Source organism: Cherax quadricarinatus, chromosome 98 (assembly GCF_038502225.1).
Source record: "Cherax quadricarinatus isolate ZL_2023a chromosome 98, ASM3850222v1, whole genome shotgun sequence".
Lineage (NCBI taxonomy): Eukaryota > Metazoa > Arthropoda > Malacostraca > Decapoda > Parastacidae > Cherax > Cherax quadricarinatus.
The window spans coordinates 11,810,211-11,837,710 of record NC_091389.1 but is presented as its reverse complement, the minus strand read 5'-3'; the positions used below and the strand labels follow the sequence as shown (position 1 = coordinate 11,837,710).

General features: G+C 46.5%; 1 protein-coding gene across 1 annotated transcript in view; it reads left to right on the top strand.

Annotated features, from left to right (window-relative positions):
• Lmpt (four and a half LIM domains protein limpet) overlaps window positions 1-27,500 on the top strand; it is a 467,116-nt gene that overhangs the window by 210,090 nt on the left and 229,526 nt on the right. Inside the window, exon 6 of the mRNA XM_070105409.1 lies at window positions 27,466-27,500. This exon is cut by the window's right edge and continues 166 nt beyond it. Coding sequence (XP_069961510.1) covers window positions 27,466-27,500 — 35 coding nt within the window. The remainder of the gene's footprint in view (window positions 1-27,465) is intronic.

The following is a 27,500-nucleotide window of genomic DNA, read 5'->3' as shown; positions in this document are numbered from 1 at the left end:
GCTAGGTGAACAGTTACAGTACTGTTGGTTTTAGCATAGTCATCTTTCCGTTGACAGTTCAGAACCCCAACAGTGGATCTGCTGGGGTTCTGAGAACCCCCACTGGGCTGTAGTAGAGAAATTATGACCGAGGCTAACACTTGTCCTGAGGACCTATATTGTCCAGTATGTCAGGTATGTCACCAGGGAAGTCGTGGGTGAGTCTTACCTGGGTTTGGGCAATCACCCTCATATCTAGACGGTGATGTAGTTAGATCCTCTTACACCTAGGATACCGTAGGGTCGTGTCAGAGATGTAAGAGGGGTTCAACTTACCTGGGTGTGTGTGTGTGTGTCGTACCTATGTGACACTTCCGTGTCTGCTGTTATTAATAGATTCATTGATGTGACGTTGGATGTCTCCTCTTCTTTTGGTCAATTGGGCCACATTAGACTCTATTGAGTCTAATGCCACTAGCTATATTATCAGGTTAGAGGCATAGTATTACGAATTTCTAATGGTCTTAGCAAACAGAAGCTGCCTATAACAAATGACTTTGAGTGTGGATTCCTTGACTCCAAGGTGCGGGTTATTGTGTCTAATGCCACTAGCTATATTATCAGGTTAGAGGCATAGTATTACGAATTTCTAATGGTCTTAGCAAACAGAAGCTGCCTAAAACAAACGACTTTGAGTGTGGATTCCTTGACTCCAAGGTGCGGGTTATTGTGTCTAATGCCACTAGCTATATTATCAGGTTAGAGGCATAGTATTACGAATTTCTAATGGTCTTAGCAAACAGAAGCTGCCTAAAACAAACACATGAATGCAATACACATGCAAATATCGTCTAACCATTTTATCTGGTCTTGATCTAATCCATTCGTAAGAGTCTAAATCTTGCAGGGTAAGAAAACATGCTAGAATATATATCTGGTATGGCTTAATGATGCTTGCTCGCGAGATGTAAGATTTTACTTCATCTCTGCTGATGGAGAGACGAGGTCATGACCCACCTAAGCCCACACCTGCTCTCCATATGTCAGGACGAGGGGACTCAGCCCCCTTATGAGAGGGGTTGCTGCTCCCTGGAGAAAATTTCTCCACATGAGGTGACTAACACCCAGGTACCTACTTACTGCTAGGTGAACAGGGACGTCAGGTGTAAGGTGACTAACACCCAGGTACCTACTTACTGCTAGGTGAACAGGGACGTCAGGTGTAAGGTGACTAACACCCAGGTACCTACTTACTGCTAGGTGAACAGTGATGTCAGGTGTAAGGTGACTAACACCCAGGTACTTACTACTAGGTGAACAGTGATGTCAGGTGTAAGGTGACTAACACCCAGGTACCTACTTACAGTACAGTAGTAAATATTAGGTTCTAAGGCTAGTATAAACCATTTGAGATTGTGACATCATGTCAGTGATGTCAGACATTACTACCACCACTACCACCACTACCACCATTACCTCTCCCACCACTACTCCACTCCCTTCTTCCTCTCTCTGTCCCGTCCCTCTCCTACATATACCGACTCCCTCACCTTCCTCCTATACCTGGAGTATACCTGGAGAGGGTTTCGGGTGTCAACTCCCCCGCGGCCCGGTCTGTGACCAGGCCTCACGGTGGATCAAGGCCTGATCAACCAGGCTGTTACTGTTGGCCCCGCACACAACCCAACGTACAAACCACAGCCCGGCTGATCAGGTAATGACTTTAGGTTCCTGTCCAGTGACTCCATGAAGACAGCCAGGAGTCTATTGGCAATCCCCTTATGTATGCTGGAAGGCAGTTGAACAGTCTTGGGCCCCTGACACTATATATGGGTTATTTGTGTACCGTTGCAAGTGTTGTAACTTATTAACAAGCACCACTCAAGCGGTCATCACAGAACAGATTTTCGGTCCCACTTCCAAGGAACGTCTTGTTGGGAGTGATTTAGGGATTACGCATTTAAACCGACCACTTTCCAGTGTGTGTATACAGATCCCATTGGAAAAGACCCCTTGTAAGTAAGGATTTATTGCTGAAAACCTGCAGCAACACTCACAGTACCTGACTGAGTGGTCAGACACCTGCAGCAACACTCACAGTACCTGACTGAGTGGTCAGACACCTGCAGCAACACTCACAGTACCTGACTGAGTGGTCAGACACCTGCAGCAACACTCACAGTACCTGACTGAGTGGTCAGACACCTGCAGCAACACTCACAGTACCTGACTGAGTGGTCAGACACCTGCAGCAACACTCACAGTACCTGACTGAGTGGTCAGACACCTGCAGCAACACTCACAGTACCTGACTGAGTGGTCAGACACCTGCAGCAACACTCACAGTACCTGACTGAGTGGTCAGACACCTGCAGCAACACTCACAGTACCTGACTGAGTGGTCAGACACCTGCAGCAACACTCACAGTACCTGACTGAGTGGTCAGACACCTGCAGCAACACTCACAGTACCTGACTGAGTGGTCAGACACCTGCAGCAACACTCACAGTACCTGACTGAGTGGTCAGACACCTGCAGCAACACTCACAGTACCTGACTGAGTGGTCAGACACCTGCAGCAACACTCACAGTACCTGACTGAGTGGTCAGACACCTGCAGCAACACTCACAGTACCTGACTGAGTGGTCAGACACCTGCAGCAACACTCACAGTACCTGACTGAGTGGTCAGACACCTGCAGCAACACTCACAGTACCTGACTGAGTGGTCAGACACCTGCAGCAACACTCACAGTACCTGATTGAGTGGTCAGACACCTGCAGCAACACTCACAGTACCTGACTGAGTGGTCAGACACCTGCAGCAACACTCACAGTGCCTGACTGAGTGGTCAGACACCTGCAGCAACACTCACAGTACCTGACTGAGTGGTCAGACACCTGCAGCAACACTCACAGTACCTGACTGAGTGGTCAGACACCTGCAGCAACACTCACAGTACCTGACTGAGTGGTCAGACACCTGCAGCAACACTCACAGTACCTGACTGAGTGGTCAGACACCTGCAGCAACACTGACAGTACAGATTAAGTGGTCCAACACCTGAAGCAACGTAATGGAACATATATAAGGGTTGATCTACAGAAGCAAGTCCCTTAGATTATTCTAATGGTGTGAGAGACTAAGGGAACAGCCACACCATGGCCGGGGTGGAAGCTAGCACTCAGGACCATGGACCAGTGGACCATGTAACAGTGGACCACGGAGCAGTAACAGTGGACCATGACCTTGAAGACTATGATGGTACCAGGATCCAACCTGGAGATAACGAAGAGGTAAGTTATTGGGTGTATTAGTGTCTCGTTACCACTGTGGTAGGTTCTAAGTTACCACTGTGGTAGGTTCTAAGTTACCACTGTGGTAGGTTCTAAGTTACCACTGTGGTAGGTTCTAAGTTACCACTGTGGTAGGTTCTAAGTTACCACTGTGGTAGGTTCTAAGTTACCACTGTGGTAGGTTCTAAGTTACCACTGTGGTAGGTTCTGAGTTACCACTGTGGTAGGTTCTGAGTTACCACTGTGGTAGGTTCTGAGTTACCACTGTGGTAGGTTCTAAGTTACCACTGTGGTAGGTTCTAAGTTACCACTGTGGTAGATTCTAAGTTACCACTGTGGTAGGTTCTAAGTTACTGAGGTAGGTTTTAAGTTACCACTGTGGTAGGTTCTAAGTTACCACTGTGGTAGGTTCTAAGTTACCACTGTGGTAGGTTCTAAGTTACTGAGGTAGGTTCTAAGTTACTGAGGTAGGTTCTAAGTTACCACTGTTGTAGGTTCTAAGTTACCACTGTGGTAGGTTCTAAGTTACCACTGTGGTAGGTTCTAAGTTACCACTGTGGTAGGTTCTAAGTTACTTAGGTGGGCCCTTCCACCGTTACCACTGTGGCAGGTCTCAAGTTACCACCGTGCAGGTTCCAAGTCCACCACGTAGGTCTCTGGGGTACCACCGCATGGCCTGTTACCACCGTGGTAGGTCTCCTAAGCTTACCACCTGTGCAGGTTCTAAGTCACCACCTGTAGGTCTCTGTCACCACCGTGGCAGGTCCAAGTCACCACCTGTGGTAGGTCTCAAGTCACCACTGCGGTAGGTTCTAAGTTACCACCGTGGCAGGTCTCCTAAGTTACCACCGTGGTAGGCAGGTTCCTGTTCCACCACCGTGGCAGGTTCTAAGCCACCACTGTGGTAGGTTCTGTACCACCGTGGCAGGTTCCTAAGTCACCACCGTGGTAGGTTCTAAGCACCACCGTGGTAGGTCTAAGTTCACCACCGTGGTAGGTCTAAGTCACCACGTGCAGGTTCTGTCAAGTTCCACCACCGGTAGGTCTGTCCACCACCGGTAGGTCCTAAGTTCACCACGCCTGGTAGGTTCTCTAAGTTACCACCGTGGTGGAGGTCTCAAGTTACCACCGGTTGGTAGGTGGTTACCACCGGTGGTTAGGCCCAAGGTTACCACCGTGGTAGGTTTCTGGTTACCACCTGGCAGGTTCTAAGCCACCACCGCGTGGGAGGTCTTGGTTACCACCGCGGCAGGTCTCTGTTACCACTGCGGATTCCAAGCCACCACCGTGGTAGGTCCCTATTACCACCGGTGGTTCGGGGTTACCACCGTGGTAGGCCTAAGTTACCACCGCGGTAGGTTCCGGAGTTACCACTGTGGTAGGCCCTGGACTACCCCGTGGTAGGTCTGCCACCACCGGGTGGCAGGACTTCCAAGTTAACCACCGGTGGTACCACCTCTTCAAGGTTACCACCGTAGGCCCTGCCACTGTTGTAGGTTCTAGTCACCACTGTGGTAGATCTCAAGTTACCACCTGTGGTAGGTTACCTGAGTTACCACGTGGTGGCCCTAGGTTCCTGGAGTGTTACCACGTGGTAGGTCTTCTGGAGCCACCACCAGGTAGGCCCAAGCCACCACTGTGGTAGGTTCTAAAGTTCACCACTGTGGTAGGTCTCTAAGATCACCTGCCACCGTACCACCGGCCCCAGGTCTGTTACCTTACTGTGGTAGGTTCAGTTCCACTCCGTAGGTTCCAAGTTACCACCGTGTAGGTTCTTCAGTACCACCTGGTAGGTTCAAGCTACCACTGTGGCAGGTCTCTGAGTCACCACCGTGTAGGTCTGGAGTTACCACTGGGTAGGTTCCGAGTTACCGTGCTGTCGTTACCACTGTAGGATTCGGTTACCACTGGTAGATGGCTTACCACCTGTAGGTTCTAAGGTTACCTGAGATAGGCCTGGTTACCACGTGGTAGGTTCAAGTTACCACCGTGGTAGGTTCTAAGTTCACCACGTGGCAGGTTCTAAGTTACCGGAGGTAGGTCCTAAGTTACCACCGTGGTAGGCTTCTAAGCTTATCTAAGTTACCACTGTGGTAGGTTCTAAGTTACCACTGTGGTAGGTTCTAAGTTACCACTGTGGTAGGTTCTAAGTTACCACTGTGATAGGTTCTAAGTTACCACTGTGGTAGGTTCTAAGTTACCACTGTGATGGGTTCTAAGTTACCACTGTGGTAGGTTCTAAGTTACCACTGTGATAGGTTCTAAGTTACCACTGTGGTAGGTTCTAAGTTACCACTGTGATGGGTTCTAAGTTACAACTGTGGTAGGTTCTAAGTTACCACTGTGGTAGGTTCTAAGTTACCACTGTGATGGGTTCTAAGTTACAACTGTGGTAGGTTCTAAGTTACCACTGTGGTAGGTTCTAAGTTACCACTGTGGTAGGTTCTAAGTTACCACTGTGGTAGGTTCTAAGTTACCACTGTGGTAGGTTCTAAGTTACCACTGTGGTAGGTTCTAAGTTACCACTGTGGTAGGTTCTAAGTTACCACTGTGGTAGGTTCTAAGTTACCACTGTGGTAGGTTCTAAGTTGCCACTGTGGTAGGTTCTAAGTTACCACTGTGGTAGGTTCTAAGTTACCACTGTGGTAGGTTCTAAGTTACCACTGTGGTAGGTTCTAAGTTACCACTGTGGTAGGTTCTAAGTTACCACTGTGGTAGGTTCTAAGTTACCACTGTGGCAGGTTCTAAGTTACCACTGGTAGGATCTAAGTTACCACTGTGTCAGGTTCTAAATTACCACTGTGGCAGGTTCTAAGTTACCACTGTGGTAGGTTCTAAGTTACCACTGTGGTAGGTTCTAAGTTACCACTGTGGTAGGTTCTAAGTTACCACTGAGATAGGTTCTAAGTTACCACTGAGATAGGTTCTAAGTTACCACTGTGGTAGGTTCTAGGTTACCACTGTGGTAGGTTCTAAGTTACCACTGTGGTAGGTTCTAAGTTACCACTGTGGTAGGTTCTAAGTTACCACTGTGGTAGGTTCTAAGTTACCACTGTGGTAGGTTCTAAGTTACCACTGTGGCAGGTTCTAAGTTACCACTGTGGTAGGTTCTAAGTTACCACTGTGGTAGGTTCTAAGTTACCACTGTCGTAACTTAGAATACCACTGTGGTAGGTTCCAAGTTATTAATGGGTGTACTAGTAAGATGCTGGTTGCCATTTGTCAAAGGCACTTATCACCAGACACTTGGCTTGTTGACCACTACTGGGTCCACTCCTGGCTAAGTCAGCCTTGTCATACCTGTTCTTCAAGCCATGTATGGATCCTGACTGCTAGTTTTATCTGTAGTTTCAGGTATAGCCGTTACAGTCATGTGGCTTAGCAGTGTTAGGGTGTCTATATTGATCAAATGTTTGGCCTACACAGTAGGCCTCTTCAGTCAAATACAGAGGCAGCAGTAGTAATGAAAAATATGATGTAATCAGTCCCTCAGCCTGGAGAAGAGTCCAGCTCCATGGTCTGGAACAAGGTGGTCAGTCCCTCAGCCTGGAGAAGAGTCCAGCTCCATGATCTTGAACAAGGTGGTCAGTCCCTCAGCCTGGAGAACAGTTCAGCTCCATGGTCTGGAACAAGGTGGTCAGTCCCTCAGCCTGGAGAAGAGCCCAGTTCCATGGTCTGGAACAAGGTGGTCAGTCCCTCAGCCTGGAGAAGAGTCCAGCTCCATGGTCTGGAACAAGGTGGTCAGTCCCTCAGCCTGGAGAAGAGTCCAGCTCCATGGTCTGGAACAAGGTGGTCAGTCCCTCAGCCTCGAGAACAGTTCAGCTCCATGGTCTGGAACACGGTGGTCAGTCCCTCAGCCTGGAGAAGAGCCCAGTTCCATGGTCTGGAACAAGGTGGTCAGTCCCTCAGCCTGGAGAAGAGTTCAGCTCCAAGGTCTGGAAAAAGGTGGTCAGTCCCTCAGCCTGGAGAAGAGTCCAGCTCCATGGTCTGGAACAAGGTGGTCAGTCCCTCAGCCTGGAGAAGAGTCCAGCTCCATGGTCTGGAACAAGGTGGTCAGTCCCTCAGCCTGGAGAAGAGCCCAGTTCCATGGTCTGGAACAAGGTGGTCAGTCCCTCAGCCTGGAGAAGTCCAGCTCCATGGTGTGGAACAAGGTGGTCAGTCCCTCAGCCTGGAGAAGAGTCCAGCTCCATGGTGTGGAACAAGGTGGTCAGTCCCTCAGCCTGGAGAAGAGTCCAGCTCCATGGTGTGGAACAAGGTGGTCAGTCCCCCAGCCTGGAGAATAGTCCAGCTCCATGGTCTGGAACAAGGTGGTCAGTCCCTCAGCCTGGAGAAGACTCCAGCTCCATGGTCTGGAACAAGGTGGTCAGTCCCTCAGCCTGGAGAAGAGTTCAGCTCCAAGGTCTGGAAAAAGGTGGTCAGTCCCTCAGCCTGGAGAAGAGTCCAGCTCCATGATCTGGAACAAGGTGGTCAGTCCCTTACTCTGGAGAAGAGTTCAGCTCCATGGTCTGGAACAAGGTGGTCAGTCCCTCAGCCTGGAGAAGAGTCCAGCTCCATGGTCTGGAACAAGGTGGTCAGTCCCTCAGCCTGGAGAAGAGTTCAGCTCCATGGTCTGGAACAAGGTGGTCAGTCCCTCAACCTGGAGAAGAGTTCAGTTCCATGGTCTGGAACAAGGTGGTCAGTCCCTCAGCATGGAGAAGAGTCCAGCTCAATGGTCTGGAATAAGGTGGTCAGTACCTCAGCCTGGAGAAGAGTTCAGCTCCATGGTCTGGAGCAAGGTGGTCAGTTTCTCAGCCTGGAGAAGCGTTCAGTTCCATGGTCTCGAACAAGGTGGTCAGTCCCTCAGCCTGGAGAATGAGTCCAGCTCCATGGTCTGGAACAAGGTGTTCAGTCCCTCATCCTGGAGAAGAGTCCAGCTCCATGGTCTGGAACAAGGTGGTCAGTCCCTCAGCCTGGAGAAGAGTCCAGCTTCATGGTCTGGAACAAGGTGGTCAGTACTTCAGCGTGGAGAACAGTCCAGCTCATTGGTCTGGAACAAGGTGGACAGTCCCTCAGCCTGGAGAAGAGTCCAGCCCCATGGTCTGGAACAAGGTGGTCAGTACCTCAGCGTGGAAAACAGTTCAACTCCATGGTCTGGAACAAGGTGGTCAGTCCCTCAGCCTGGAGAACAGTTCATCACCATGGTCTGGAACAAGGTGGTCAGTCCCTCAGCCTGGAGAACAGTTCAGCTCCATGGTCTGGAACAAGGTGGTCAGTCCCTCAGCCTGGAGAAGAGTTCAGTTCCATGGTCTGGAATGATATCGTTACAGACCATGGAGCTGGACTCTTCTCCAGGCTGAGGAACTGACCACCTTGTTCTAGACCATGGAGCTGGACTCTTCTCCAGGCTGAGGGACTGACCACCTTGTTCCAGATCATGGAGCTGGACTCTTCTCCAGGCTGAGGGACTGACCACCTTGTTCCAGACCATGGAGCTGGGCTCTTCTCCAGGCTGAGGGACTGACCACCTTGTTCCAGACCATGGAGCTGGACTCTTCTCCAGGCTGAGGGACTGACCACCTTGTTCCAGACCATGGAGCTGGGCTCTTCTCCAGGCTGAGGGACTGACCACCTTGTTCCAGACCCTGGAGCTGGACTCTTCTCCAGGCTGAGGGACTGACCACCTTGTTCCAGACCATGGTGCTGAACTCTTCTCCAGGCTGAGGGACTGACCACCTTGTTCCAGACCATGGAGCTGGACTCTTCTCCAGGCTGAGGGACTGACCACCTTGTTCCAGACCATGGTGCTGAACTCTTCTCCAGGCTGAGGGACTGACCACCTTGTTCCAGACCATGGAGCTGGACTCTTCTCCAGGCTGAGGGACTGACCACCTTGTTCCAGACCATGGAGCTGAACTCTTCTCCAGGCTGAGGGACTGACCACCTTGTTCCAGACCATGGAGCTGGACTCTTCTCCAGGCTGAAGGACTGACCACCTTATTCCAGACCATGGAGCTGGACTCTTCTTCAGGCTGAGGGACTGACCAACTTGTTCCAGACCATGGTGCTGGACTCTTCTCCAGGTTGAGGGACTGACCACGTTGTTCCAGACCATGGTGCTGGACTCTTCTCCAGGTTGAGGGACTGACCACCTTGTTCCAGACCGTGGAGCTGAACTCTTCTCCAGGCTGAGGGACTGACCACCTTGTTCCAGACCATGGAGCTGAACTCTTCTCCAGGCTGAGGGACTGACCACCTTGTTCCAGACCATGGAGCTGGACTCTTCTCCAGGCTGAGGGACTGACCACCTTGTTCCAGACCATGGAGCTGAACTCTTCTCCAGGCTGAGGGACTGACCACCTTGTTCCAGACCATGGAGCTGGACTCTTCTCCAGGCTGAAGGACTGACCACCTTATTCCAGACCATGGAGCTGGACTCTTCTTCAGGCTGAGGGACTGACCAACTTGTTCCAGACCATGGTGCTGGACTCTTCTCCAGGTTGAGGGACTGACCACGTTGTTCCAGACCATGGTGCTGGACTCTTCTCCAGGTTGAGGGACTGACCACCTTGTTCCAGACCGTGGAGCTGAACTCTTCTCCAGGCTGAGGGACTGACCACCTTGTTCCAGACCATGGAGCTGAACTCTTCTCCAGGCTGAGGGACTGACCACCTTGTTCCAGACCATGGAGCTGGACTCTTCTCCAGGCTGAGGGACTGACCACCTTGTTCCAGACCATGGAGCTGAACTCTTCTCCAGGCTGAGGGACTGACCACCTTGTTCCAGACCATGGAGCTGGACTCTTCTCCATGCTGAGGGACTGACCACCTTGTTCCAGACCATGGAGCTGAACTCTTCTCCAGGCTGAGGGACTGACCACCTTGTTCCAGACCATGGAGCTGGACTCTTCTCCAGGCTGAAGGACTGACCACCTTATTCCAGACCATGGAGCTGGACTCTTCTTCAGGCTGAGGGACTGACCAACTTGTTCCAGACCATGGTGCTGGACTCTTCTCCAGGTTGAGGGACTGACAACGTTGTTCCAGACCATGGTGCTGGACTCTTCTCCAGGTTGAGGGACTGACCACCTTGTTCCAGACCGTGGAGCTGAACTCTTCTCCAGGCTGAGGGACTGACCACCTTGTTCCAGACCATGGAGCTGAACTCTTCTCCAGGCTGAGGGACTGACCACCTTGTTCCAGACCATGGAGCTGGACTCTTCTCCAGGCTGAAGGACTGACCACCTTATTCCAGACCATGGAGCTGGACTCTTCTTCAGGCTGAGGGACTGACCAACTTGTTCCAGACCATGGAGCTGGACTCTTCTCCAGGCTGAAGGACTGACCACCTTATTCCAGACCATGGAGCTGGACTCTTCTTCAGGCTGAGGGACTGACCAACTTGTTCCAGACCATGGAGCTGGACTCTTCTCCAGGCTGAGGGACTGACCACCTTATTCCAGACCATGGAGCTGGACTCTTCTTCAGGCTGAGGGACTGACCAACTTGTTCCAGACCATGGTGCTGGACTCTTCTCCAGGCTGAAGGACTGACCACCTTATTCCAGACCATGGAGCTGGACTCTTCTTCAGGCTGAGGGACTGACCACCTTGTTCCAGACCATGGTAGTAGTGGTAGTTATAGTGGTGATAGTGGTAGTTATAGTGGTGGTAGTGGTAGTTATAGTGGTGATAGTGGTAGTTATAGTGGTGGTAGTGGTAGTTATAGTGATGGTTATAGTGGTGGTTATAGTGGTGGTAGTGGTAGTTATAGTGATGGTTATAGTGGTGGTTATAGTGGTGGTAGTGGTAGTTATAGTGATGGTTATAGTAGTGGTTATAGTGGTGGTAGTGGTAGTTATAGTGATGGTTATAGTGGTGGTTATAGTGGTGGTAGTGGTAGTTATAGTGATGGTTATAGTGGTGGTTGTGGTAGTTATAGTGATGGTTATAGTGGTGGTTGTGGTAGTTATAGTGATGGTTATAGTGGTGGTTATAGTGGTGGTAGTGGTAGTTATAGTGATGGTTATAGTAGTGGTTATAGTGGTGGTAGTGGTAGTTATAGTGATGGTTATAGTGGTGGTTATAGTGGTGGTAGTGGTAGTTATAGTGATGGTTATAGTAGTGGTTATAGTGGTGGTAGTGGTAGTTATAGTGATGGTTATAGTGGTGGTTATAGTGGTGGTAGTGGTAGTTATACTGGTGGTTATATTGGTGGTTGTGGTAGTTATAGTGATGGTTATAGTGGTGGTTGTGGTAGTTATAGTGATGGTTATAGTGGTGGTTATAGTGGTGGTAGTGGTAGTTATAGTGGTGGTTATATTGGTGGTTGTGGTAGTTATAGTGGTGGTAGTGGTGATAGTGTTATAGTGGTAATTATATTGGTGGTAGTGGTAGTTATAGTGGTGGTAGTGGTAGTTATAGTGGTGGTAGTGGTAGTTATAGTGGTGGTAGTGGTAGTTATAGTGGTGGTAGTGGTAGTTATAGTGGTGGTAGTGGTAGTTATAGTGGTGGTAGTGGTAGTTATAGTGGTGGTAGTGGTAGTTATAGTGATGGTAGTGGTAGTTATAGTGGTGGTAGTGGTAGTTATAGTGGTGGTAGTGGTAGTTATAGTGGTGGTAGTGGTAGTTATAGTGGTGGTAGTGGTAGTTATAGTGGTGGTAGTGGTAGTTATAGTGGTTATAGTGGTAGATATAGTGGTGGTTGTAGTGGTGGTTATAATATTAGTGGTTATAGTTGTGGTTGTAGTGGTGGTAGTAGTGGTTATAGTTGTGGTTGTAGTGGTGGTTGTAGTGGTTATTGTGGTGGTTGTAGTGGTGGTTGTAGTGGTAGTTATAGTTGTGATTGTAGTGGTGGTTGTAGTGGTGATTGTAGTGGTAGTTATAGTTGTGGTTGTAGTGGTGGTTGTAGTGGTGGTTATAGTGGTTGTAGTGGTTGTAGTGGTGGTTGTAGTGGTGGTTGTAGTGGTGGTTGTAGTGGTGGTTCTGGTGGTTGTAGTGGTGGTTGTAGTGGTGGTTGTAGTGGTGATTATAGTGGTTGTAGTGGTGGTTGTAGTGGTGGTTGTAGTTGTGGTTGTGGTGGTTGTAGTGGTGGTTGTAGTGGTGGTTGTAGTGGTGGTTGTAGTGGTGGTTATAGTGGTGGTTATAGCGGTGGTAGCAACATATGAACACACACCTGCCCTCGCACTTCCTGCTTGTAGTGGTGGTTGTAGTGGTGGTTATAGTGGTGGTAGCAACATATGAACACACACCTGCCCTCGCACTTCCTGCTTGTAGTGGTGGTTGTAGTGGTGGTTATAGTGGTGGTTATAGTGGTGGTTATAGCAGTGGTAGCAACATATGAACACACACCTGCCCTCGCACTTCCTGCTTGTAGTGGTGGTTGTAGTGGTGGTTATAGTGGTGGTAGCAACATATGAACACACACCTGCCCTCGCACTTCCTGCTTGTAGTGGTGGTTGTAGTGGTGGTTATAGTGGTGGTTATAGTGGTGGTTATAGCAGTGGTAGCAACATATGAACACACACCTGCCCTTGCACTTCCTGCTTGTAGTGGTGGTTGTAGTGGTGGTTATAGTGGTGGTAGCAACATATGAACACACACCTGCCCTCGCACTTCCTGCTTGTAGTGGTGGTTGTAGTGGTGGTTATAGTGGTGGTTATAGTGGTGGTTATAGCGGTGGTAGCAACATATGAACACACACCTGCCCTCGCACTTCCTGCTCTAGTTTCAGAAATAGATTCTTAGACAGTAACAATGTGTGTGTGTGTGTGTGTGTGTGTGTGTGTGTGTGTGTGCGTGTGTGTGTGTGTGTGTGTGTGTGCGTGCGTGCGTGCACTCACTACCTTGATCTTCCTCACTGACGTCTGACGTCTGACTTCTGACTTCTAGAGTTTTAACATATCTAGTCTTGAAGCTGTGTATTATTGAGTTTGTCTCCACCACGCTCTCATCCAAGTCATTCCACTTTTCAACTATCCTGTGGCTGAAGAAATATTTCCTAACATCCCTGTGGTTCATCTGTGTCTTCAGCTTCCATATGTGTCACCTTGATCATGGTCCTGTTAATTTAAACATCCCTTATTATCCTGTTAAGATTGTGTATATTAAACGTGTGTGTGTGTGTGTGTGTGTGTGTGTGTGTGTGTGTGTGTGTGTGTGTGTGTGTGTGTGCGTGCGTGCGCGAGCTCAGATTCCACCAATAGACGCATGTGTTGTAGCCGCGACTGCACCAATCAGAAGAGAGGATCTGGGGCAAGGCTGCCTTCCTGGGATTGCCAGACTCCGCCATCTTACAATACATAATACCAAAACACAACAGAAAACGGGAAGTGGGTCACAGTCTTCATCAGTCGTGGCTTCCACCATATTTTAGGGCAAACTAAAGTGTTATATAAAACTAATGCTGATAGGGACTAGTCTGAGAGGGACTGGTTTGTGAAGGGCTAGTTTGAGAGGGATTGGTTTGAGAGTAATTAGTTTGAGAGAGGCTAGTTTGAGAGGGACTAGTTTGAAAGGGACTAATTTGAGAGGGCCGAGTATGATAGGGACTAGTTTGAGAGGGCCGAGTATGATAGGGACTAATTTGAGTGGGCCGAGTTTGATAGGGACTAGTTTGAGAGGGCCGAGTTGGATAGGGACTAGTTTGAGAGGGCCGAGTATGATAGGGACTAGTTTGAGTGGGCCGAGTTTGATAGGGACTAGTTTGAGAGGGCCGAGTTGGATAGGGACTAGTTTGAGAGGGCCGAGTATGATAGGGACTAGTTTGAGTGGGCCGAGTTTGATAGGGACTAGTTTGAGAGGGCCGAGTTGGATAGGGACTAGTTTGAGAGGGCCGAGTATGATAGGGACTAGTTTGAGAGGGCCGAGTTGGATAGGAACTAGTTTGATAGGGCCGAGTTTGATAGGGCCGAGTTTTAGAGGGCCTAGTTTGAGAGGACCGAATTTGAGAGGGCCGCGAAGCGTGGGGGCGAGAAATACTCTGGTATAAGAGGGTGGACTTGGCAGATGTGTGTGCGTGTGTTGGGGTGGGTATGGGTATCCAGGTGGCACCCCCATTCCCATACACCCTGCCGCCACCCCTCCATACCCTCCCCTGCCACCCATCGCCCAACGATACCCTCCTCTACCACCCACCTCCCTCGATCGCATCCGGACTAGAGTCAGCGCCTCGAAGGGTCTTTCTGAAGCATAGTGCCACACCGTCCACTACCCCCGAGCCCTCCGCTCCTCACAGTGCCGTGGCTAGTGCCTAGGTGCCAATCCTCAGTGCTCCGTGTGATCCGAAATTCATCCCCCATCCCATCCCCCGAAACGAACACTCTCCCCCCCTAAAGTGACCGGAAACCTAACGATACCGTCGCGTGAAAGCACCGCGTGAAACCACCGCCGTCTTTAACGACCCCCGTCTCTAACCAGCAACATGGCAGAAGTCGTAACGACCACCAAGGTCACCAAGAAGGGTGGCAAGAAGACCACTAAGAGGATCATCACCACTGAGACCATAGAGTCAACTGATGGTCTGGAAGGGCCAGTTATGACCATGATAGAAACCAACGAGAACAAGGAGAACCTCGGGTAGGACACCCCAGCAAGGACACACCAGAGATATATATAGGACACCCCAGTAATATGTAGGACACCCCAGCAAGGACACACCAAGGATATATATAGGACACCCCAGCAATATGTAGGAAACCCCAGCAAAGACACCATACAAGGACACCCCAACAGTATGTAGGACACCCCATGGGTATGTAGGACACCCCAGCAATATGTAGACACAGCAGTATGTAGGACACCCCACAAAGTACACCATAGCAAGGACACCCCAGCAATATATAGAACCCCCAGGACTATATAGAGCACCCCAGGAATATAGAGAACATCCCCAGTAGGACACGTTAAATAGGACCCCAGGATACTGTAGGTTAGGTCTAGGAAGTTCTATATGGCCATGAGGACGCTCTAGGACGTTCCTTATGGCTATGAGGACACTAGGAAGTTCTAAATGGCCATGAGGACGCTCTAGGAACTTCCATATGGTCATGAGGACTCTCTTGGAGGTTCTATATGGCCATGAGGACTGTCTAGGTTCTGTATGGCCATGAGGACACTAGGAGGATCTGTATGGCCATGAGGACGCTCTAGGACGTTCTGTATGGCTATGAGGACACTAGGAAGTTCTAAATGGCCATGAGGACGCTCTAGGAACTTCCATGTGGTCATGAGGACTCTCTTGGAGGTTCTATATGGCCATGAGGACTGTCTAGGACGTTCTGTATGGCCATGAGGACACTACGAGGATCTGTATGGCCATGAGGACGCTCTAGGAAGTTTTATATGGCCATAGGGATGCTCTGGGAAGTTCTGTATGGCCATGAAGGCACCAGAAAGTTATATATGTCCACGAGAACGCTCCACGGAAGTTCTAAATGGCCATGAGGACTCTAGGAGGTCGTATATGGCCATGAAGACTCTCTGGGAAGTTCTATGTGGCCATGAGGACGCTCTAGGAAGTTCTAAATTGCCATGAGGACTCTCTAGGAGGTTCTATATGGGCATGAGGACACTCTAGGAGGTTCTATATGGCCATGAGAACGCTCTAGGATGTTCCAACGGGTTCTAAATGGCAATGAGGAGGCTCTAAGAGGTTCTAAATGATAATGAGAAGGCTCTCAGGTGTTCTAAACGGCCATGAAGAGGATCTAATTTGTTCTAAATGGACATGAGGGCGTCTAAGGGGTTCTAAATGGCCATGAGGGCGTCTAAGGGGTTCTAAATGGCCATGAGGGCGTCTAAGGGGTTCTAAATGGCAATGAGGGCGTCTAAGGGGTTCTAAATGTCCATGAGGACGTCTAAGGGGTTCTAAATGGCCATGAGGGCGTCTAAGGGGTTCTAAATGGCCATGAGGGCGTCTAAGGGGTTCTAAATGGCCATGAGAAGGCTCTAAGGGGTTCTACAGAGTATTCTGGGTTCTAAGCACAATAGCTTCTGGCTAGTCAACTCTAGGAGGCTGTAAGATGGCTCTAGTTTCTAGTGTAGCTCTATTCTAGCTTTCTATAGTTCTATATTTTGCTGTCTAGACTGAGACTCTTCTAGAAATATATCTAGGAAAATTAGTTTAGATAATCTTTATAGCTTCAAAAAAGTGCTTAATCTAGGTTCTAGGTTATAATGGGAAGGTTCTAGAATCTATGAAGGTCTTCTAGAGTAGAATCTAGTCAATGTAGAGTATTGTTTTGGCCTTTCTAGAACGAGTCTGTTAGTTCTAGATGCATTCTAACATCTCTGGATAATCTATAATCTAGCATCTAGCCTAGAACCTGGTCAATATTCAACCATTTTTTTTCTTCTAGGACGATTCTGTTAGTTCTAGATGCTTTCTAGACACCTAGAAGCATTCTAACATCTTTGGAATGTGATTTAAATCTTGTAAATGATCTAGGTTCTAGTTTCTGTGGTTTTAGGAACTCCAGAGAGGAGGAAGGCTGATTCTAGCATCTGTGTTCTAGATTCTAGTTAGAAACCTGATCATATGCTCTAACCTTCTAGATACAAGATCAGTCTTGTAACCTGAGACTCTAGAAATGAAATTTATCCCGATTTCTAGAATCTAGAGTCATAGGGTGTGTTCTCCGATTCCTAGAAACTAGCACTAGATGATTCTTGCCATAGGTAGAGTGTTCTAGGTTCTAGAGTGTTCTAGGTTCTAGAGTGTTCTAGGTTCTAGAGTGTTCTAGGTTCTAGAGTGTTCTAGGTTCTAGTGTTTTCTAGGTTTTAGTGTGTTCTAGGTTCTAGAGTGTTCTAGGTTCTAGAGTGTTCTAGGTTCTAGAGTGTTCTAGGTTCTAGAGTGTTCTAGGTTCTAGAGTGTTCTAGGTTCTAGTGTGTTCTAGGTTCTAGTGCGTTCTAGGTTCTAGAGTGTTCTAGGTTCTAGTGTGTCTAGGTTCTAGAGTGTTCTAGGTTATAGTGTGTTCTAGGTTCTAGTGTGTTCTAGGTTCTAGAGTGTTCTAGGTTCTAGAGTGTTCTAGTTTCTAGTGTGTTCTAGGTTCTAGAGTTTTCTAGGTTCTAGAGTGTTCTAGGTTCTAGTGTTTTAGGTTCTAGAGTGTTCTAGGTTCTAGTGTGTTCTAGGTTCTCGAGTGTTCAAGGTTCTAGCACGTTCTAGGTTCTAGAGTGTTCCAGGTTCTAGTGTGTTCTAGGTTCTAGAGTGTTCTAGGTTCTAGTGTGTTCTAGGTTCTAGAGTGTTCAAGGTTCTAGTACGTTCTAGTGTTCCAGGTTCTAGTGTGTTCTAGGTTCTAGAGTGTTCTAGGTTCTAGTGTGTTCTAGGTTCTAGTATGTTCTAGGTTCTAGAGTGTTCTAGGTTCTAGAGTGTTCTAGGTTCTAGTGTGTTCTAGGTTCTAGAGTGTTCTAGGTTCTAGTGTGTTCTAGGTTTTAGAGTGTTCTAAGTTCTAGAGTGTTCTAGGTTCTAGAGTGTTCTAGGTTCTAGTGTGTTCTAGGTTCTAGAGTGTTCTAGGTTCTAGTATGTTCTAGGTTCTAGTGTGTTCTAGGTTCTAGTGTGTTCTAGGTTCTAGAGGGTTCTAGGTTCTAGTGTGTTCTAGGTTCTGGAGTGTTCTAGGTTCTAGAGTGTTCTAGGTTCTAGAGTGTTCTAGGTTCTAGTGTGTTCTAGGTTCTAGTGTTCTAGGTTCTAGTGTTCTAGGTTCTAGAGTGTTCTAGGTTCTAGTGTGTTCTAGGTTCTAGAGTGTTCTAGGTTCTAATGTGTTCTCAGTTCTAGTGTGTTCTAGGTTCTAGTGTGTTCTAGGTTCTAGAGTGTTCTAGGTTCTAGTGTTCTAGGTTCTAGAGCGTTCTAGGTTCTAGTGTTCTAGGTTCTTGAGTGTTCTGGGTTCTAGAGTGTTATAGGTTCTTGAGTGTTCTAGGTTCTAGAGTGTTCTAGGTTCTACAGTGTTCTAGGTTCTACAGTGTTCTAGGTTCTAGAGTGTTCTAGGTTCTAGAGTGTTCTAGGTTCTAGTGTGTTCTAGGTTCTACAGTGTTCTAGGTTCTACAGTGTTCTAGGTTCTAGGGTGTTCTAGGTTCTAGAGTGCTCTAGGTTCTAGTGTGTTCTATGTTCTACAGTGTTCTAGGTTCTAGGGTGTTCTAGGTTCTATAGTGTTCTAGGTTCTAGTGTGCTCTAGGTTCTAGAGTGTTCTAGGTTCTATAGTGTTCTAGGTTCTAGTGTGTTCTATGTTCTAGTGTGTTCTATGTTCTATAGTGTTCTAGGTTCTAGTGTGTTCTATGTTCTAGTGTGTTCTATGTTCTAGAGTGTTCTAGGTTCTAGAGTGTTCTAGGTTCTAATGTGTTCTAGGTTCTAGTGTGTTCTAGGTTCTAGCGTGTTCTAGGTTCTACTGTTTTCTAGGTTCTAGAGTGTTCTAGGTTCTAGGTTCTACAGTGTTCTAGGTTCTAGCGTGTTCTAGGTTCTAGTGTTTTCTAGGTTCTAGAGTGTTCTAGGTTCTACAGTGTTCTAGGTTCTAGTGTGTTCTAGGTACTACAGTGTTCTAGGTTCTACAGTGTTCTAGGTTCTAGTGTGTTCTAGGCTCTAGTGTGTTCTAGGTTCTAGCATGTTCTAGGTTCTAGTGTGTTCTAGGTTCTACAGTGTTCTAGGTTCTAGAGTGTTCTAGGTTCTACAGTGTTCTAGGTTCTATAGTGTTCTAGGTTCTATAGTGTTCTAGGTTCTACAGTGTTCTAGGTTCTAGTGTGTTCTAGGTTCTACAGTGTTCTAGGTTCTAGTGTGTTCTAGGTTCTATAGTGTTCTAGGTTCTATAGTGTTCTAGGTTCTAGAGTGTTCTAGGTTCTAGTGTGTTCTAGGTTCTAGCATGTTCTAGGTTCTAGTGTGTTCTATGTTCTACAGTGTTCTAGGTTCTAGAGTGTTCTAGGTTCTACAGTGTTCTTGGTTCTACAGTGTTCTAGGTTCTAGCATGTTCTAGGTTCTAGTGTGTTCTAGGTTCTACAGTGTTCTAGGTTCTAGTGTGTTCTAGGTTCTACAGTGTTCTAGGTTCTACAGTGTTCTAGGTTCTAGTGTGTTCTAGGTTCTACAGTGTTCTAGGTTCTAGTGTGTTCTAGGTTCTACAGTGTTCTAGGTTCTACAGTGTTCTAGGTTCTAGTGTGTTCTAGGTTCTACAGTGTTCTAGGTTCTAGAGTGTTCTAGATTTCAGAAATCATGTACTCTGTTCTCTAGATTTCAGACGTCATGTACTCTGTTCTCTAGTTTTCAGAAGTCATGTACTCTGTTCTCTAGATTTCAGAAATCATGTACTCTGTTCTCTAGTTTTCAGAAGTCATGTACTCTGTTCTCTAGATTTCAGACGTCATGTACTCTGTTCTCTAGTTTTCAGACGTCATGTACTCTGTTCTCTAGATTTCAGAAGTCATGTACTCTGTTCTCTAGTTTTCAGAAGTCATGTACTCTGTTCTCTAGATTTCAGACGTCATGTACTCTGTTCTCTAGTTTTCAGACGTCATGTACTCTGTTCTCTAGATTTCAGAAGTCATGTACTCTGTTCTCTAGTTTTCAGATGTCATGTACTCTGTTCTCTAGATTTGAAATAACCTATTTTACTAGAAGTTACTACAAGTAAGCCTTATATCACTCTAAAATTTCTAGAATATACCTCCAGGATACTATCTCGACTTTCCCTCTCTCTAGAACACTCCAGGCAACATGACTATCAGTTGCTATCAGTTCTACGTTATCTTCCTCTACTCTCTCTATGACTGACTTTTTTGGCCTAATTATGATTTTCTTGGTAACTAGGAATGTTATTTAGAGGCCTAAGGCCTAGATTTGATCAACTTTATATATGACATTCTCAGTCTCTGTGAGAGCTATCCGCTCCACGTTATCTTCCTCTACTCTCTCTATGACTGACTTTTTTGGCCTAATTATGATTTCTTGGTAACTAGGAATGTTAGAGGCCTAAGGCCTAGATTTGATCATTTGTGTTATACAGTAATGTATGATGATGTATTTAACTAAAGTACAACAATAAGGCCTATTTAGAGTAGGCCTAAAAATTAAGCCACGATGATAGTGAGAATACTAGAAAAGGTTATCTAGATTCTAGGAAGATACACTTGTTATATTTCTAGTTATCTAGATTCTAGTCACTGGTCGTGACTTGGTGTGTTCTCTAGCTGATTTCCTAGAGAACTCTGCAGTCTTCTAGGTGTCGTGGCTTCGTCTGTCTAGTAAATAGCTCTAACAAGTAACTCTAGTCTTGTTTCCTAGATCCTAGAGCCCCTCTAGATTTTCAGTCCCTTTTTCACCACGAATTTTGGCCTTTAAATGTCTCTTCTAGGTTTCTAGAATATACCCTCATGGGGTATATTCTAGAAACCAGAGTCATGTTTTCTAGCTGTAAAGCCATGATTTCTAGATATAGCACCGGTGGTTCTAGATATAGGCCATTAGATTCAGCTTATGAGTTCTAGATATCACACTGATGGTTCTAGATGTTCCATAGTTTCTAGATATACACAATAATCTATATCTTCCCATGACTTATTTCTAGAACTGGTTTTTCTATATAGATTTAGATCTAGATTATATATTATGAGTGTGGTCTCTAGATATTGCTTTGTAGCTTCTAGATTTACCTATCTAGTGTCTAGATGGTTGCTAGGTATTGCTTTCTAGCTTCTAGATTTATCTATCTAGTGTCTAGATGGTTGCTAGGTATTGCTTTCTAGCTTCTAGATTTACCTATCTAGTGTCTAGATGGTTGCTAGGTATTGCTTTCTAGCTTCTAGATTTACCTATCTAGTGTCTAGATGGTTGCTAGGTATTGCTTTCTAGCTTCTAGATTTACCTATCTAGTTTCTAGATGGTTGCTAGGTATTGCTTTCTAGCTTCTAGATTTACCTATCTAGTGTCTAGATGGTTGCTAGGTATTGCTTTCTAGCTTCTAGATTTACCTATCTAGTTTCTAGATGGTTGCTAGGTATTGCTTTGTGGTTTCTAGATTTACCTATCTAGTTTCTAGATTATGATGGAGATATTGGTGACTGGAGGCCTCCCTTATGTTTCTAGATTAAGCCTCTAGTAATCACTAGTTATTTATATACCATCTAGATTAGATGCCAGATTCAGTTCTATGGTATCTATTTACAGACTCTAGATTATACCCAATAGTTTCTAGAATACAAGAAGATATATAACAGTATATACATTAATCATACCACAAAATACACATTCTGTATATATATATATATATATATATATATATATATATATATATATATATATATATATATATATATATATATATATATATATATATATATATATCTGAGTATAACTGGTATTATATGTCCTTAATGAGGTGTCATACCCCGAGGTGTTATACCAAGGTGAATATCACATGCCCATGTGTCAGTCTTGTGTGTGTGTGTGTGTGTGTGTGTGTGTGTGTGTGTGTGTGTACTCACCTAGTTGAGGTTGCGGGGGTCGAGTCCGACCTCCTGGCCCCGCCTCTTCACTGATCGCTACTAGGTCACTCTCCCTGAGCCGTGAGCTTTATCATGCCTCTGCTTAAAGCTATGTATGGATCCTGCCTCCACTACATCGCTTCCCAAACTATTCCACTTACTGACTACTCTGTGGCTGAAGAAATACTTCCTAACATCCCTGTGATTCATCTGTGTCTTCAGCTTCCAACTGTGTCCCCTTGTTACTGTGTCCAATCTCTGGAACATCCTGTCTTTGTCCACCTTGTCAATTCCTCTCAGTATTTTGTATGTCGTTATCATGTGTGTGTTTGTGTGTGTGTGTGTGTGTGTGTGTGTTTGTGTGTGTGTTGTGTGTGTGTGTGTGTGTTGTGTGTGTGTGTGTGTGTGTGTGTGTGTGTGTGTGTGTGTGTGTGTGGTTTAAGTCTTAAATATGCAAATTAACATCTACCACACCATCTACAGAAATTATAACATCATCCCCTATCTATATCTACTCTGATATCTATCTTGAATCATTGTGGTAGAGGAGGCTGAGCTTGTGGGATACAGGGATCCCTTCCTTGACTCACTATGCAGCTCAAACACAACTTGTTTGTGATTTTTTCCAACCAACCACAGTATTGTAGGTCAATTGTGAATTGTGCTCTCTTGTCTAGAGTATTGTTCAGTGTTGACGACCTCGTTCATGGCAGCAGAGATATCACAGCTGGAACAGTGTTGACGACCTCGTTCATGACAGCAGAGATATATCAGCTGGAACAATGTTGACGACCTCGTTCATGACAGCAGAGATATATCAGCTGGAACAATGTTGACGACCTCGTTCATGACAGCAGAGATATCACAGCTGGAACAATGTTGACGACCTCGTTCATGACAGCAGAGATATATCAGCTGGAACAATGTTGACGACCTCGTTCATGACAGCAGAGATATCACAGCTGGAACAATGTTGACGACCTCGTTCATGACAGCAGAGATATATCAGCTGGAACAATGTTGACGACCTCGTTCATGACAGCAGAGATATATCAGCTGGAACAATGTTGACGACTCGTTCATGACAGCAGAGATATCACAGCTGGAACAATGTTGACGACCTCGTTCATGACAGCAGAGATATCACAGCTGGAACAATGTTGACGACCTCGTTCATGACAGCAGAGATATATCAGCTGGAACAATGTTGACGACTCGTTCATGACAGCAGAGATATCACAGCTGGAACAATGTTGACGACCTCGTTCATGACAGCAGAGATATATCAGCTGGAACAATGTTGACGACTCGTTCATGACAGCAGAGATATCACAGCTGGAACAATGTTGACGACCTCGTTCATGACAGCAGAGATATATCAGCTGGAACAATGTTGACGACCTCGTTCATGACAGCAGAGATATCACAGCTGGAACAATGTTGACGACCTCGTTCATGACAGCAGAGATATCACAGCTGGAACAATGTTGACGACCTCGTTCATGACAGCAGAGATATCACAGCTGGAACAATATTGGTCAGTGTTAACGACCTCGTTCATGACAGCAGAGATATCACAGCTGGAACAATGTTGACGACCTCGTTCATGACAGCAGAGATATCACAGCTGGAACAGTGTTGACGACCTCGTTCATGACAGCAGAGATATATCAGCTGGAACAGTGTTGACGACCTCGTTCATGACAGCAGAGATATCACAGCTGGAACAATGTTGACGACCTCGTTCATGACAGCAGAGATATCACAGCTGGAACAGTGTTGACGACCTCGTTCATGACAGCAGAGATATCACAGCTGGAACAGTGTTGACGACCTCGTTCATGACAGCAGAGATATCACAGCTGGAACAGTGTTGACGACCTTGTTCATGACAGCAGAGATATCACAGCTGGAACAGTGTTGACGACCTCGTTCATGACAGCAGAGATATATCAGCTGGAACAGTGTTGACGACCTCGTTCATGACAGCAGAGATATCACAGCTGGAACAATGTTGACGACCTCGTTCATGACAGCAGAGATATATCAGCTGGAACAATGTTGACGACCTCGTTCATGACAGCAGAGATATCACAGCTGGAACAATGTTGACGACCTCGTTCATGACATCAGAGATATCACAGCTGGAACAATGTTGACGACCTCGTTCATGACAGCAGAGATATCACAGCTGGAACAATGTTGACGACCTCGTTCATGACAGCAGAGATATCACAGCTGGAACAGTGTTGACGACCTCGTTCATGACAGCAGAGATATATCAGCTGGAACAATGTTGACGACCTCGTTCATGACAGCAGAGATATCACAGCTGGAACAATGTTGACGACCTCGTTCATGACAGCAGAGATATCACAGCTGGAACAATGTTGACGACCTCGTTCATGACAGCAGAGATATCACAGCTGGAACAATGTTGACGACCTCGTTCATGACAGCAGAGATATCACAGCTGGAACAATGTTGACGACCTCGTTCATGACAGAGATATCACAGCTGGAACTGTGTTGACGACCTCGTTCATGACAGAGATATCACAGCTGGAACAATGTTGACGACCTCGTTCATAACAGCAGAGATATCACAGCTGGAACAATGTTGTTCAGTGTTGACGACCTCGTTCATGACAGAGATATCACAGCTGGAACAATGTTGACGACCTCGTTCATAACAGCAGAGCTATCACAGCTGGAACAATGTTGACGACCTCGTTCATGACAGCAGAGATATCACAGCTGGAACAATATTGTTCAGTGTTGACGACCTCGTTCTGGAACAAACAGAGATCATTCACCACCCACATAGAACCAATAACACATTTAAAGTACTGGGAACGCATCAGTCCTAAATATGTACTCACTGGAGTGTAGGAGAGAGAGCTACATAATAATGTATACCTGGAAAGTACTCGACTACCTGGTCCCAGACCTAAACACTGCCTTAATATACTGAAGTGAAAGATATACCTGGAGTATACCTGGAGCAGGTTTCGGGGGATATGGTTGAAAGTTCAAAATTAACCCAGTTAAAAGCAGGGTCACTGTGGGTACAATACCCTCCCTCCTACCCTCCCTCCTACCCTCCCTCCTACCCTCCCTCCTACCCTCCCTCCTACCCTCCCTCCTACCCACCCTCCAACCCACCCTCCTACCCACCCTCCTACCCACCCTCCTACCCACCCTCCTACCCTCCCTCCTGACATACAAGGGCAGCCTTGTATAAACACACAAGGTTCGCCTCTTGCTTCACTATAATACTCCCTCTATGTTGGTGTAGGGCTCTTGATCCTGGGTACTGGATCAACCTTTCTCCCTGCCTTGGATCAGACCTTATTATCTCTCATTCACAAGGTGCCCTGTGCCCTGATGGTCACTCCTGCCTCTCACAACTACTGGACCACTATAACATGGTCTGGGATGGTCACTACTGCCTCTCACAACTACTGGACCACTATAACATGGTCTTGGATGGTCACTACTGCCTCTCACAACTACTGGACCACTATAACATGGTCTTGGATGGTCACTACTGCCTCTCACAACTACTGGACCACTATAACATGGTCTTGGATGGTCACTACTGCCTCTCACAACTACTGGACCACTATAACATGGTCTTGGATGGTCACTCCTGCCTCTCACAACTACTGGACCACTATGACATGGTCTTGGATGGTCACTACTGCCTCTCACAACTACTGGACCACTATAACATGGTCTTGGATGGTCACTACTGCCTCTCACAACTACTGGACCACTATAACATGGTCTTGGATGGTCACTACTGCCTCTCACAACTACTGGACCACTATAACATGGTCTTGGATGGTCACTACTGCCTCTCACAACTACTGGACCACTATAACATGGTCTTGGATGGTCACTACTGCCTCTCACAACTACTGGACCACTGTGACATGGTCTTGGATGGTCACTACTGCCTCTCACAACTACTGGACCACTATGACATGGTCTTGGATGGTCACTACTGCCTCTCACAACTACTGGACCACTATAACATGGTCTGGGATGGTCACTACTGCCTCTCACAACTACTGGACCACTATGACATGGTCTTGGATGGTCACTACTGCCTCTCACAACTACTGGACCACTATAACATGGTCTTCGATGGTCACTCCTGCCTCTCACAACTACTGGACCACTATGACATGGTCTTGGATGGTCACTACTGCCTCTCACAACTACTGGACCACTATGACATGGTCTTGGATGGTCACTCCTGCCTCTCACAACTACTGGACCACTATGACATGGTCTTGGATGGTCACTACTGCCTCTCACAACTACTGGACCACTATGACATGGTCTGGGATGGTCACTACTGCCTCTCACAACTACTGGACCACTATAATATGGTCTTGGATGGTCACTACTGCCTCTCACAACTACTGGACCACTATAACATGGTCTTGGATGGTCACTACTGCCTCTCACAACTACTGGACCACTATAACATGGTCTTGGATGGTCACTACTGCCTCTCACAACTACTGGACCACTATGACATGGTCATGGATGGTCACTACTGCCTCTCACAACTACTGGACCACTATAACATGGTCTTGGATGGTCACTACTGCCTCTCACAACTACTGGACCACTATGACATGGTCTTGGATGGTCACTACTGCCTCTCACAACTACTGGACCACTATAACATGGTCTTGGATGGTCACTACTGCCTCTCACAACTACTGGACCACAATGACATGGTCTTCGATGGTCACTACTGCCTCTCACAACTACTGGACCACTATGACATGGTCTTGGATGGTCACTACTGCCTGTCACAACTACTGGACCACTGTAACATGGTCTGGGATGGTCACTACTGCCTGTCACAACTACTGGACCACTATGACATGGTCTTGGATGGTAGCTACTGCCTCTCACAACTACTGGACCACTATGACATGGTCTTGGATGGCCACTCCTGCCTCTCACAACTACTGGACCACTATGACAAGGTCACGGAAGCAATGGAGGACAAACAACATGCAGACGTATTATACACAGAGTTTACAAAAGTCTTCAACAAGTGTGACCATGGTGTAATAACACACAAAATGTGTGATAAAGGAATAACAGGAAAAGTTGGAAGATGGATCTAGAACTTCCTGACAAATACAACACAGAGAGTTAGGTTCAATTCTACTCAGAGACAAAAACACAGGAGATTGATCTCTAAATCTCGATCCCCTTTTTGGATCCTCTTCAACCGAAGAGGATCCCAGAAGTGATCCTCTATTGTTGGTTATGGTTGAGCATTAAGATTTGCTCATTATACTTTAGTTATCCACAAAGAATAACAATGTTAAGTTAGAGGCAGCTACTGTGTAAATATTTTTCTTAGGACACCCCTGATTCCCACTTTCTGTCTCAGGGTGATCCCCGTTTTCTCTCACTATATTTTGTTTGAAACCTGATTCCCATTTTCTGTGCATAGTTACCCCGTTTTCTGTCTTATGTGTGTAAAACATCCCCATTTTCTGTTGTATATTGACTATTTTTTTGGGTAAAACATCTTCCCATTTTCTTTTTATATTGATTCTCATTTTCTCTATCTTTTATGTGTGACTTAAACATCCCATTTTTTGTTTAATATTGACTCCTGTTTCTTTATATTTCGTGTCTTAAATACCTGATTCCCATTCTCTGTTTTAAATTGATTCCCATTGTGATTAATACTGATTCTTGTTTTCTCTCTGTCCTCAGCTCATTTTCAGCGGGGAGTACACCAAGGCCATGTC